A 12935-nucleotide genomic window follows, 5' to 3' on the forward strand; every position below is an offset into this window, starting at 1 on the left:
TTTTTTTCAATCCACTATCTGAAAGAATAAACGTCCGTCATAACGGCAAACTAAACAAATACTCAATGACTGTATTTGTTATTTTTTTAATGACCGTTTGCYGTTATTGTCCCACAYAACTAGAAGCACAGATAATATGTAATAAAATCAGGCAAAGTCCAAAATATAACTTGGAAAAAACTAGAGAACTAAATTAATTTGACTACTACTAGGAGAATTATCGCCATCTAGTGGCAGTTGCCATTCTGTCACTGCCTCTTACAACTAATGCCAAGYAAWAGAAAATCACTTCAGATAACGGAGGGTTCATGGTAACAGCAGTTTTTATTGTTTTGTCCCCATTCAGTCACATTTTAGTTCATCAAACAGACCGTGAAATGTAAAATTCGTAGACGCCAGCTACAAAATTTGGCTTCGTAGGGATGAAACACTGTAAAATAAAAATTGACATAATTGAGTTGGGTTTAGTGTTTTGTACATTGTCTGTAAACAATAAGAAACGACACACTGATTGGAAAATGAAGCTGAGAGACGCTTAACAGATTTGAACACTGGCTGGTATCAGCTACACGTCATGGCGGTTCACACAAGAGTCGCGTACAAAAAAATCCCCCCCCAAACACACCTGCTTAAATAGAATCGTACAAAACGTGACATTTTAAACAGCATTTCTGCTACATACAAACCTCCACATCTCTGTCCCTGGTTTGCAGTGAAATGAGGTATATGTGAGGCTGATTATTGTCGTCTACCTCAACATGACGTTGCATTATTTTTGATACAACAGCTTTGCATTTTGACACTGCCATGTTTGACGATTGCTTAGAGAAAACACACAGTTCTGTCCACAAGTTTGACTGCACASGTTTGAGGCTCATAATTTGAGACTTTTCTTCCTAAAAACATAAATATGCAAAGCTGTACTGTAGTTTTCTTCCTGAAACGGAYTTAATTAAATTAAGAATTGGACTCCACATTTCTGAATCTCCGAGTGCGTTGAGAAAATACAAARGATACAGTTTTTCTGTAACCATCAACATGCTTCTGAAATAATTCTGGCTGGATTTTTGACCACTAAATTGAAATAATTGTTACCCATTTTCAGGCAGAAACCCAACTTTTAATAGACATACCCCATACATTTTTGTGAGGGTTGATGTTGGGGCATTTTCTTAAGGTTTAAAGCTTGTTTTATCCATTCTTACCCCAGTTTTAATGTACATTTAGGATGATTGGTTAAYCAACCAAATGACTTGAAATACATTTTAAGAATTTGAGCTTTTTCTTTCCTTGTTAAATATTACCCGTTTTGTGAAATTCACCAGTAAGGCTGGCAGCAAACCACACCAACAGCTGGTAAAGRGTTCTTGAAAGCCTAATCTTGACTTCTAGTCAAGTTTATCTGCATAGCTCAAGCCATTTCGAAGTGATCTACATAATAAAAACATAATTACAAACAAAACAAAAAAGTGTCAGAAGCAATGAAACGTTGAAATCCACACCAGAATTAATCTATTTTCCAGTTATTATTACTGACAACTCCAAAAAGGTGTGTTTTCAGCCGTGATTTAAAGGAACTCAGTGTTTCAGCAGTTTTCTGGAAGTTTGTTCCAGATTAACGGAGCATAAAAACTGAACGCCGCGTCTCCATGTTTGGTTCTGGGGATGCGGAGCTCAAAACTGATTGGAAAAGAATAAAACAAAGCAACATTAAGCTTCTGGAATGACTCCCAACCGTAACTCTACTTAAAATATTATGGTTAGAGCCAAGTTTGATAACCAATTTCTGCTAAGAATACCGGTCAAATATCCAGAATTATGTCAGAAACTCGTTGACRACTTCAAACACCTCTTGGCTTCTCTGCATCTTGCCCTTGGAAGTGGATTCCTAAATTATATCATAAATCGGACTTGAATTCGGAACGGTGAGAAAATTAACGGGACAATCCTGCTAAAAAAAATGGTGTATGCAAACTTCTGACCAGAACTGTATTATCGGGGCACAAATGGGCTCAAAAACTCATTCAGAGCAGCACAGAGATATCATTTCCAGCAGTCATATGGAAGTTTCCACAATTATTGTTGTACATATATTTATTAGACATATTTCTCCCACCTGCTTTTTGGGAATAGGCACCCAGATACTAATAAAAGGGATGATAATGTTTGCACAAAGTATCTAAATAAAAAAAAAAATTCAGCACATGGCTGTAGAAACATTAGATCATAAACATTGTTTTTCCTCAAAGTTAATAAAAATCTGCGAAAGCCGCTAAGGTTGGTATCAAGGCAACTAAAACTAGGGGTTGTAATTACGTTTACATTATCCCGATTAAATATTACGTTACTTTAAAAAGCCCACCCTCAAGCCTAAGCTAAACCCTCCCCAATAAGTAAGACATTTCCAACCCATCGACTCTCTACGTCCTTCATCGGAAACGAAAGGCCGCCCCAGCCCGCAATCAGCCCGACCCCCCCTGCATGCGTACGCCCCAACAGCAACTGTCAAAGACTTGGGTAATTCCTCGTGTTAGTTCTTGATTCGATCAGGTACTTTAAAACAATRTGAGAAAGCAGCTCAAAGTGCTGATCGCACACTTTTAGATAAATAAGAGGAAGATGTCATGAACAGTAAAGGGGGGAAAAAAGGCCATTCTACTGCTGTCCAACAGCGACACCTATTGGCTGAAGAAGACATCCCCAAAAATAGAACGAGGACCATTTAGTCCAATAACCAGCACTTATTCTTCCCTCTACTTCCAATGGCAGAACCCTACAAGACTTATTTTACATATTATATATATATATTCTTATAAATATATATAGATATCCATGTGTGTGGCCCTTGTTGAAGAAAACACTAGCTTCACGTTGACATAAAAGTACCATAATCTCTATATAGCCAAGTAGAAAGTGTTTTCAGTGTTCAAGTGAGCTGGCAGCAGTCCATTTCAGGTCACACTCATTCAACATGTAAGACACAAAAAGTAAGAAACATCTTTTTTTCTTTTTTAAATCACAAACATGCACTTCTGAAAAGTGAGCTCCCTGTCCTCTGTGAGCTTCTGGTCTCCCACGTTTTCCTGAGTAACACCTTTGACAACTTGATTTATTATTATTAATATTTCCTTTTTTGCCGCTTCAGTTCTGGGCGTTTCCCTGCCATCATGTCTTATTTTAAAGTTGAATCACCTCGTTGGATGCGAGATCCATTGCTTCTGGTAAAAATGAAATGCTTGAAAGGTTCTCTGAATGTCATAAATAAAAGACCCGACCTACCGGCGCCGCTATGACACCAATCAACTGTATATCGCAAACTCRACATATYGGATTCTTTCAAACAAATTGCATTTGCAGGACACCTTGCAGGCTTATTGCATGAAGAGGAGTAGGCATAACGACAGAGCATCAGTGTAAATAAAATATACATGTCACAAAAAATAAGATTAATAAAATAGGAGCAGAAAAGATTAAAATAAGAACAACCATTGAAGAATGTTCTGCCAGGTTTCATCTGTAGCTTTGGCTGGTTGGTGTTTTGGAACCTGTACTTACTGGCTCATTGACATCAGATAACAAACTATACCCTGAGAAATCCGACACAGGCGTCCGTATCCTGTGATCCACCTCCCCACCAGAGTCAGTGCTGTAAGACAAACCATGAACATCAGATTTAAACTGGGAGCCAAAGGCCTGGGCGAAGTTTTCTATCTGGTAGGAAGGCTTCGAGGAGTCCAGAGAGGCCAGATCCTGCGAGGGAACCAGAGGGTAGACGGCCGCCGAGTCGCTCTTGGCTGCCGGATGCTCCTTCTGGTTACTCAGGTCGGATGGGCTGATCTGGTAGGATGAGGGAGGGGTGGTGGAGTGCTGTTTCTCCATCTGTTCGCTGAGCTCCTGAGAAGGGGTGAGCTGCTGGTGTGAGGGGGCCTCCAGGCTGCTCAGGTTGAAGCTGTGCTGAGGGGATGAGCAGCTCAGCATYGCAAAGTGAGACTTTGGCACTGAGGAGGGCAGCGAAGGCGAAGCCACCGGCTGGACGAAGCCRCACTCCATATGGGACGCGCTGTAGATGTTCTTGTCGGCGTAGAGGGGATTTCCTGCGTGGGAAGTGGTGAAGGGTCCTGAGGAAGGAAGAGGTCCGGGTCCCAGTGGGAAACCGGCACTGTGGCTGGTGCGCTCCAAAGCCTGCAGCAAGAAGCGGGAGTATTCATGCATCATTGAGCTTTTGTCTCCAGACGGGCTGGGGGCGTTGGCGTCAGATCCGTCCGCTGAGGCGGGGCTGAGCTGCACGTGCTGGTCGCCGATGTCAAAATGAATGTCGGGTTTTTGGGTGTAGAGGTCCAGGAGGCTATGCAGCACCTCATCGGTGATCCCTGACTTCTCCAGATTCAGAGAACCGTCGCTGTCCATTACGCCTGGAATCCCGCCCTGAAGAGAGGACGGCTGGGAGGACAAATGAACGCTGACGTCGTARTCGCTACTGCCTCCGCCTGCCACCGCGGCACCAGAGGGCATTGCACTGTTTGTTGCTTGAAGGTAGCGCCGCTTCTTAACGAACTGCATGGCGTCGTCGTAGTTGCTGCTGGTGGATTCTACCTTAGTCTCGTTGCTCTGCATCAAGCCAAGGTCGCCCTGCTCCAACATTTCAGCTTTAACTTGACCCAGACCTGCTTTAGTCAGGCTCTTCCGGTTAGCTTTCTTGAAGGCCATCTTGGGACCTTGACCCTGGTGACCCTGTTGCATGCTGGGTCCTGGCTCAGTAGAAGAAGACACAGTGGGACTCTCCACAGAGTATTCGTAGATGCTGTAACCTCCAGATACAACTCCGTGAACATGCGACTCCTTCGGGTCTCCCTTCTTCTTCTTGCGCTCGCCTCCCACTGTGGAACTTTTCGACTTTCCCTTCTTCCTCCCAGTGCTCCCAACATTTCCCTGAGTAATTCCATAGCTGCCCTGTCCCATGTCCACAAAACCCAGATCCATCATGCCAGGATCCAATCCCTTTTTAATGCCTTCTCCACAGGTTCTCTTGTGCTTAAGAAGTCGATCTGTTCTAGAAAAATACTGAAGAAGAAACACCCCATGTAGCCTTTATTAGCCGCAGTAATTCATGTTAAATACCCAGCAAAGACGAGGCTTTATTAGGGTCACCAACCTGCTGGCAGGTCTCACATCTGTATGGCTTTTCTCCGCTGTGCGTTCTCTTGTGTCTCTCCATGTGGTAYTTCTGAATGAACCGCATGTTGCACTGGTCGCAGCCAAATGGCTTCTCTCCTGGAGGAGGAGGAAAGCGTGAGGGAAGGTTAATGATCTTTGGCTGCTCTGAGCAACGCCAGAGCCTCGGGTGATCTAATAATCTCTGCTAATTACTCACCACTGTGAATTTTCTCGTGCCGCTGGAGAAGATACTTCTGGATGAAACTCATGTTGCACTGACTGCATCTGAAAGGTCTTTCACCTTGTGTAAAAATCACAGGAGAACGATAAGGTTACGACAATGTTTCCATCATATTCTCCAGAGATATTGTGCATTAATATCTGTCACATAATATAAACTCTTTGAGTTCATTTAATGCTGTAACACTTGCATTTCCCACGTTRWTGATTATTTATGTTCAGCTTTAACTGCAACTCAAATTTGCAAACTTTCCCCCAAAAACAGAAGCGCCTAAAGRTGATTTATATCTTTAGCTACTTTTAAACTGAGTAAAAGAGGAGCACAAAACACCAACACCAGAGTTATCTAATGTGACCAGCTRTGMAAAACCTCTGAGTTTTCTTACTCTTGAAATCTATTTTCTAGCTCACTGAACTGGCAGCTTCCTGATGACACAAAGACAAGCTGAACACTTCCACACATGGGAAACAAGAGATTAAATGACAAAAGTAAAACATTACAACTAAGGGCTGCAAATGAATGATCTACATCCAGATCTTTAAAATACTTTGTTTTACCCTGAGCAACAACCTCAGGGTTGCCTGTCTTAGTGGTAAGACAGGCAACCCGTCTAGCAAAATTCAAATTCCCAGCGAGTTTGATTTTTCTTTCAAGACACAACATGCTATCCTGTCCATTTAAATAACTAATGCCAGCATGGTAGTTTAGAATCAGGAGAAATATCAGATGGAGTCCAAACAAGTTACCTGATTAAACTGATGAGATGGTAGCTTAGGAAAAGACTGCTTCAAAGCAGCAGTGGTGCAAAACAAAGATTTGGGATTTTGATTAAATTTTCAMATTTTTACACATTTATTTTAGAATTGAAGCCATGAAAACATCAAACCATCTCGTTTTGATGGTTAATAACACAAAATGTAGCCGTTTTCCAGTGATTTGAAAAGAGAAGAAAACAATTCATATAATTTTATGAAGGCAAATCTTGGAGGAAATATGAAGAAAGCTGAAAACGCCAACCTGTATGGATGAGGACATGTCTGCGCAGGTGATAGGAGCTCCTGAAGGATGCACTGCAGTGTTCACAGATGTGAGGTTTTGTTCCTGGAGACAGACCGCCACCGTCTGCATCCATCACTGAATGCTGCACSWCAGACAGAGACGAACAGATTAGGTCAAATGGATGGTAAAATCCCAGGTTAATTAGTTGCAACTCATACTTACAGACTGATTTGAACGTTACAGAACAGGCCCCGCGTTTTTTACGCTTAGTTTATAAAGGATTAAGCTGACGGAAAGCTACAGCGCAAAAACATTAAACAGGTGACAGAAAACACTAAAAATAAAAAAGAACGAGGATTGACGACAAGTGAATAAATAGAAAGCAAACCTTTGCCTCACTTCTCTTCTTTCTAGGTTTACCCTCATGTCCATCAATGTTTGACCTCCGACCTTTCCTCCCGGTGGCCTCTTTTTCCAACTGATTTGACAGCTGCAAAGACGACAAAGGCAGAGGGCCGTGAGAGCAAGGAAATCACTTGAAAGAAGGTTGAGGCTCTTTAGTCTAAAACTATTAAGGCAACAAATTTATATTTGTAGTTCTGGCAAACAAAACACTGACAAAAATATGAACTGAGTGGGCGGTGGAGTCATCTCGAACCGATTGAGGCATTTAAAACAATAACTAGTCKATTTATTTTCTGGCAAAAACTTTCATCCAGAGGGGAGGAGAGCAGGTTTSCTCCAGATATTGCCCAGCTTGCACATTTCTCCTTGTCACCATATGGAGACTGAAAGCACAAATGTTGCTGCACCTGCTCATCTTAAAAATCAGTCAAATGTTTAGAGTGAAATCAAACACCGAGTCCAATGTCTGACTTAAGCAATTCAAAAAAACTAACATCATCTTGGAAAACAGTATAAATTACAAGTGTAATGTTTTTTTTTTTTATGATTACAACAAGTTTTGTTTTTTTATTAAACTGGAAACTGGAATGTAGCTTTAGGACAAAATATATATCGTCTTCTGAACAGTAGCAGTTCTCCAGTTCTCCAAGAAGCATTATTTGTTTGCAGCAGTGCTGCAGAACATCAGTCTGATAGGTCAGATCTATTGTGTTTAAACACATCAACATAATTCTTCTAAAAAATAAAAAAAAACCCTAAATAAAGACAATAATTGAACCTGTTGAATATTCAGGCCTCGTGACCTCTGATGGCTCACTATTGTCAGCAGAGTGTGGATGTGTGTATTTCTGTTTGAATGAGCACAAAAGACGTCTGAAATGAAGTGCAAACTCAAACAAGACAGCTGCGTCCTCGCAAAGACGTTCTCATTCACGCCGCGGCCGGATGACATCACCCCTCTGCTCAGGGAGAAACTGCTTTGCATCTGAAGCCAGCGGGAGATTTATGTCTCCATAAGTTAGTTTCACACAAGCTCCTGCACTGCACCAAAATCATGAATGACGTCATGAGACAAAGATTATACTAAATGTAACCCTTTAAAAAAATAAAATAAAATATGGAAGAGTGTGGCTGCTTCTTTAATAGAAAGATACGTCTCAGTTTAATATAAAYATCTTGATTAAAAAAGATGTTTAATTGTGTTTATTCAAAATTTCTGCAGAAAACTACGGTGCAGGATGAAATGCATCAGTCTATCTACGCTGGTGTAGTATTAAAAGAAAAAGAAAAGCTTTTCCTTTYGGAAAACAGACGCAAATTCTGCTTTGAAGCTGCAGATTATACTAAAATATTAAATGCAAAATGAAAAGATGAGAATAATAATAATAATAATGGCTTTGAATAGCAGGAACTTGTAACTGCTGCAGTATCATGCTTTGTTAGTTTCCCCAAAATAAGCAACGGCTTCAACTGGAGCATTTCCACCAACAACAATTCGGGTCTCCTAACTGGTTTCACAAGAAGAACCAGTTTAGTCAGGGTCAGGATACATTTTCTAATCTCTGTTGTGTTAAGAGTTTTTGTGAAGGACAGATTAATAACCGAATTATACTATTTATTTCTGTATCTTTATTGTCACAGATTAAGATTTGTTTGTCTCACATTTTCTTGTATATTTGGCTGATAATTCATGGTGAACACATTTTATATCATGCAGGGTTTAGGAACAACCAGAGAGCAGAGCTGCTTATRGATCAAACACACAAAGGATCTTTTAGTTCACCAAATTAATTTGCTAAATTCAGGACTCTAACTAATCCTTAAAGTAGAAAATCCATACTTTTTCCTATTTTTACCATTTTATTTTAAAATATAAAATTAAAATAATTCTAGTAGTTTATGGTAAATGCCTGTACAGAGGGAAGGGCTTGAACCAACGAAAAAACTCAAAACTGGATGGTAAGAACAAAGGAAATAAGTAAAGAGAAGGAAGGTCACAAAAAGGAGACATGTTAGGAAGAAAGAAAATGAAATAATTATGGGAATAATGAGAAAAAGGAATGATAAAGAGGCGRWGGAGGCATAAATCATGTAAGGAAAGAACAAATGAATGAACAAAGAGATAAAAGGAGCTCAGAAACGCTCAAGAGAAARGAAGACGGGACATAACGGAGGAGAGAGGGAGGAAGGACAGATGGACAGAAATAAAAGAGAAGGAAAAAACACAAGTCAGTAGGGGTGGGAGTCTTTAGGCATGTCATTATTAGATTCAAATTCAGGAAGTTACATTGCTATTATAAATTGATTATTGACGTAACAGGGCGCAGACGTTGCTGCGTCCGTGTGTGCATCTTGTCAAATCATGAAACAGRTTTTACAGCTCAGCCCCAACAGGAAGGAGACAGAAAGAAAGGAAGGAAGGAAGGAGGGAAGGATACACCATCCAGACAATGGAATAGGAAACAAAGTCTGGAAATACTAATATTTTTTTGCTTTCATTCTTATTCAGACCTGGAGAATACAAACAATGAATCCCAGGCTTTTCTCATTGTGAAGGAACCTTGTGAATAATTCAGCTGAGCAGCACAGTTCTGCTAAAGCCACGACCTTTTAAGCCTTTCTAAGCATCTCAGACAATCGCCAGCTGCAGGGCTGATCAGCAGATTAAGAGTTTCAGAAAATATGTAAAAATATTAGAGTAATGCCTAATCTGACTAAAAAAACTAAATGTGGAATAATTGCTGCCACTTTCAGAGCAGAGCGTTTTGTGTTCCTGAAACCATTTCGTTCTCCTGGTCCGTCGGCTGCACCTACGTTGCCAATGTTGAGGTCGCACACCAGCAGCTTCTGGTGGTTACCGACGGTCACCTCCAGCACCTCCCCGCTCCGCCCCAGACCTCCGGGGTAGAGCGGCAGGCGGTAATCGTGCTCCGACTGCTTCTCCTGCTTGATGCCCATGGCGTGAACATAGTCTCCCACCGCAGCAGCGCCGCCCTGGTGGCCGCCCATGGTGCAGTCCGGAGAGTCCCGCTCTTTCTTCAGGATCAGGTCCTGCGGCGGAAGCTCCTGCATGACGGAGTGCGCCGACAGCCGGGTGAAGCTGGCCACCGGAGGGAGGTGGCTGAACATTATCATGCCGGCGCCAAAGTTGGAGTCCATGCTGCCGTTGGAGCGCAGGAATTCATTCCCTAGTTTATCTTGAATGATGTTCATGCTGAAGGCTGGTGGGCAGGAAGACTACGGGACAGAAATTCATCCTGTGAGAAAAAACGACAACAGCAGCTCATGTTTATAACAACAATAACACGTTTCAGACACACAATCTGTCAGCAAACAACCAGTTAAGCTTGGTCTTCAGGAATCAAAGCCACGGCCTCTGATCTAGCAACTAGGTGCTTAGTCGGATTAAATCGACGTTTTGTGGGTCAACAAAGAGCGGCCGTCTGGATCGTGTGAAAACAAGGTGAAGAAGAAGAGGAACTTAAATCTGTCTGCTTCAATAAAGTGTTTATGTCCGGCTTTAGTGGCCAAACAAAAGTCAGTGCCGCTGCGTTCCACCGGCAACATGAGACCGTGAGGAGCAACAGGACCACTGTGTGGTAATCTTTATGATAGGACCGACCGTCTGACCCAGTCATCCTATTTGTACCAGCTTATCTGTCAATGAGAGTGCACACACACACACACACACACACACACACACACACACACACACACACACACACACACACACTGCAGCATAGTGACTGTTTACCAGCTTATGCACCAACAGAAAGGTCCCTGGATGCAGGATTTGCATATATTTCAACTGAAATTAGCTACTTTTGATTTTTCAGAAGTCAATCTTACGTAGTAATAATAACAGTTTTTTTTTACAATGTTTCTGTGGCTGAACAAACAGTAAAAATGTTAATTGTGCAACACAGCCGCCTTTTAGTTTATCCTTACCTACAAAACTTAAGATAAATTTAGCAAAATATAATCTTTGAAAATTAGAGCCGATACAATTACGTTTGATGCTTAATTTTTTAAAAATATTTTATGAACATACATTGCATTCAAAGTACCGTTATTGAAATTTTAGTTTATGCACACGAGTCTAGAAATTCAGGTTTTCATCTTTTAGAAACTGAACAGGAAAAAGTTTTAAAATTATTTTCATGGAGGTGCAAGAAACCTAGCTATGAGTAATTTCTGTATGTGTTTTTTTTTCAACATTTAAGTATAAAGATGCTCACTCTGCAAATAATTTGCCAAGATTATGAATTAAGGTAATAACAGATTGCAGAAAGTTAAACTCTTGTCTAAAGAAACACAAATAAATGAAAAATATGTATTGTCTGCTCTGATTTTGCCCTATGAAAGTATTTTTTTAAACTAATCTCTTTGGAGTTTTTTAACAGAAAGAATCGAGGAAATCTACTTAAGCAAGTTACTGTAAATAATATAAACACTTATGCAAACCGACTATAATTCTAACAAATATGGTTATAAATTGAAGGTTTTAGACAAGCAGAGGTATAACTTTTATAGTACAAGAGTGATACAACAATATACAATCTGAAAGGGGTACAAATCTGATGTTTTTGCCCAACAAACTCTCTAAGTATGAATAGAAAATCTGATATTAAAATGCCTAAATAATTCAGTCGGACTGCCTTCAAATGCCTTCATCTCTGCTGCAGCATTAGCAGCAACACCGCCTGCTCCAAACCAAGTTTGGAAGAAGGAAAAGCAAACGACACAGTTTTTACTTCGATTAAACTGCTATTTTCTTTGGTGTATTTCAGTAGATCAGCTGAGAGCTGGTAGCGCAGCAGAACATAAACCAGCAGCCTTGCAGGATGTGAATTAGCTCCCTGCTAACCGTTTCGGCTCAGCAGTTCTGCGGGGCCCTGCTTCTTTGTGATGCCAATAATTAATATGGCCAGGCAATGAGAGCAGCTCATCTTCCTTAAAATACGACAAGAAACGTATAAAACTRCAATTAAAGCATCCTAATCAAATTAAGATATGAATCCGCGTTAAAGTTCGCAATTTCATTACTTTTAYGTTAGATTTAGACATGTTTAATTAGAGCAAGATCTTAAAACCATTAAGAAAACTGGAGGATGATGAAGGGTGAAAGCCGGCTTGCACTTAAAACCAAYAGAATAGTGAATGTGTTYATTCTCATGTGGGCTTCATTATSTAAACGGTTCCGTTTCCTGGACTGTAAGTGATGCAGAGACACAAGCAGGACTGACCCAAAACAAAACGGCCCAACTAAACTCGGCGAACAATGATGCTCGTCCCGACACACAGAGCGGCTAACTTAGCAGCAGCTAACCCCCCTCAGCGCTGCGCTCTGCCTCGTCCCGGTAATARTGGAGTTATAAACCGCAGCAGCCCAAAACATTAACTGGTATATATTTATCTTACCGGTGCAGGACCATGACCCGCTGCTGTGGTCCGCTTAGTTCACCTTCAGCCGCTCCGTTTTAATATCTACAGCCCAAACATTGTTCTCCTGCTGCAGCTGGCTTCTTCCATCTTGGCCCGCGCAGAGCATTCTGGGTCGGGTAGGCAGGAGCGTCCTGAGCAAAACCCGAAAGTCACTCTCGTTTTTTGTACTCTGTTACTTTGAGGCGTTCTCCCTATTCTTATTTTATACCAATCACTTTGATATTTTAGCATTAACATAGATTATATATATTTTTTACGTTTTATATTATAATAATCCCTTTATATAATTGCAAAGAGACAAAGAAATCTAAAAAAAATCAATCTGGAAAATCTTTAACCCTTGGCTTCTGAACACGAAGGTTTCCGACTGATTTAAAAAGTAAGCTACATTACTGTATGAAAGTCTTGAATCATAAWTACTTCTTAACTTTTGGACATTTTTCTTCAAAAGAGCTCGATTTTTTGCGATATTTCAAATTGATCCAACGTTTTCTTCGGAATTCTGTGCCTTTTACAAACATCTACAAATTAGAATACCATCAAAAGTTAATTGATTTCTGTAAATAAAAGAAGTTAAGTATTGACCATCATTTTGTTATAGGTAAAGATATGAAACATACTTTTACTTTGGAGCATTTCAGCACAGACTCAGAGCCTCGCATAGCCAGTGTTGCAGCTGTACGAATACTGG

At 40.7% G+C, this 12935-nt stretch overlaps 1 protein-coding gene across 1 annotated transcript; it reads right to left on the minus strand.

Moving 5' to 3' along the window:
- Nucleotides 1–1633: 1633 nt before the first annotated feature.
- On the minus strand, nt 1634–12397 carry znf281a (zinc finger protein 281a). Its single transcript, XM_008417033.2, has 7 exons — nt 12221–12397; nt 9614–10056; nt 6783–6884; nt 6413–6536; nt 5372–5455; nt 5153–5271; nt 1634–5061 (listed from the first exon to the last, which is right to left on the minus strand). Exons 2-7 carry the CDS (start codon nt 10010–10012, stop codon nt 3511–3513), a joined length of 2379 nt encoding a protein of 792 aa, XP_008415255.1. The 5' UTR covers nt 10013–10056; nt 12221–12397; the 3' UTR covers nt 1634–3510.
- Nucleotides 12398–12935: the final 538 nt, after the last annotated feature.

This window comes from Poecilia reticulata, linkage group LG8 (assembly GCF_000633615.1).
Source record: "Poecilia reticulata strain Guanapo linkage group LG8, Guppy_female_1.0+MT, whole genome shotgun sequence".
Lineage (NCBI taxonomy): Eukaryota > Metazoa > Chordata > Actinopteri > Cyprinodontiformes > Poeciliidae > Poecilia > Poecilia reticulata.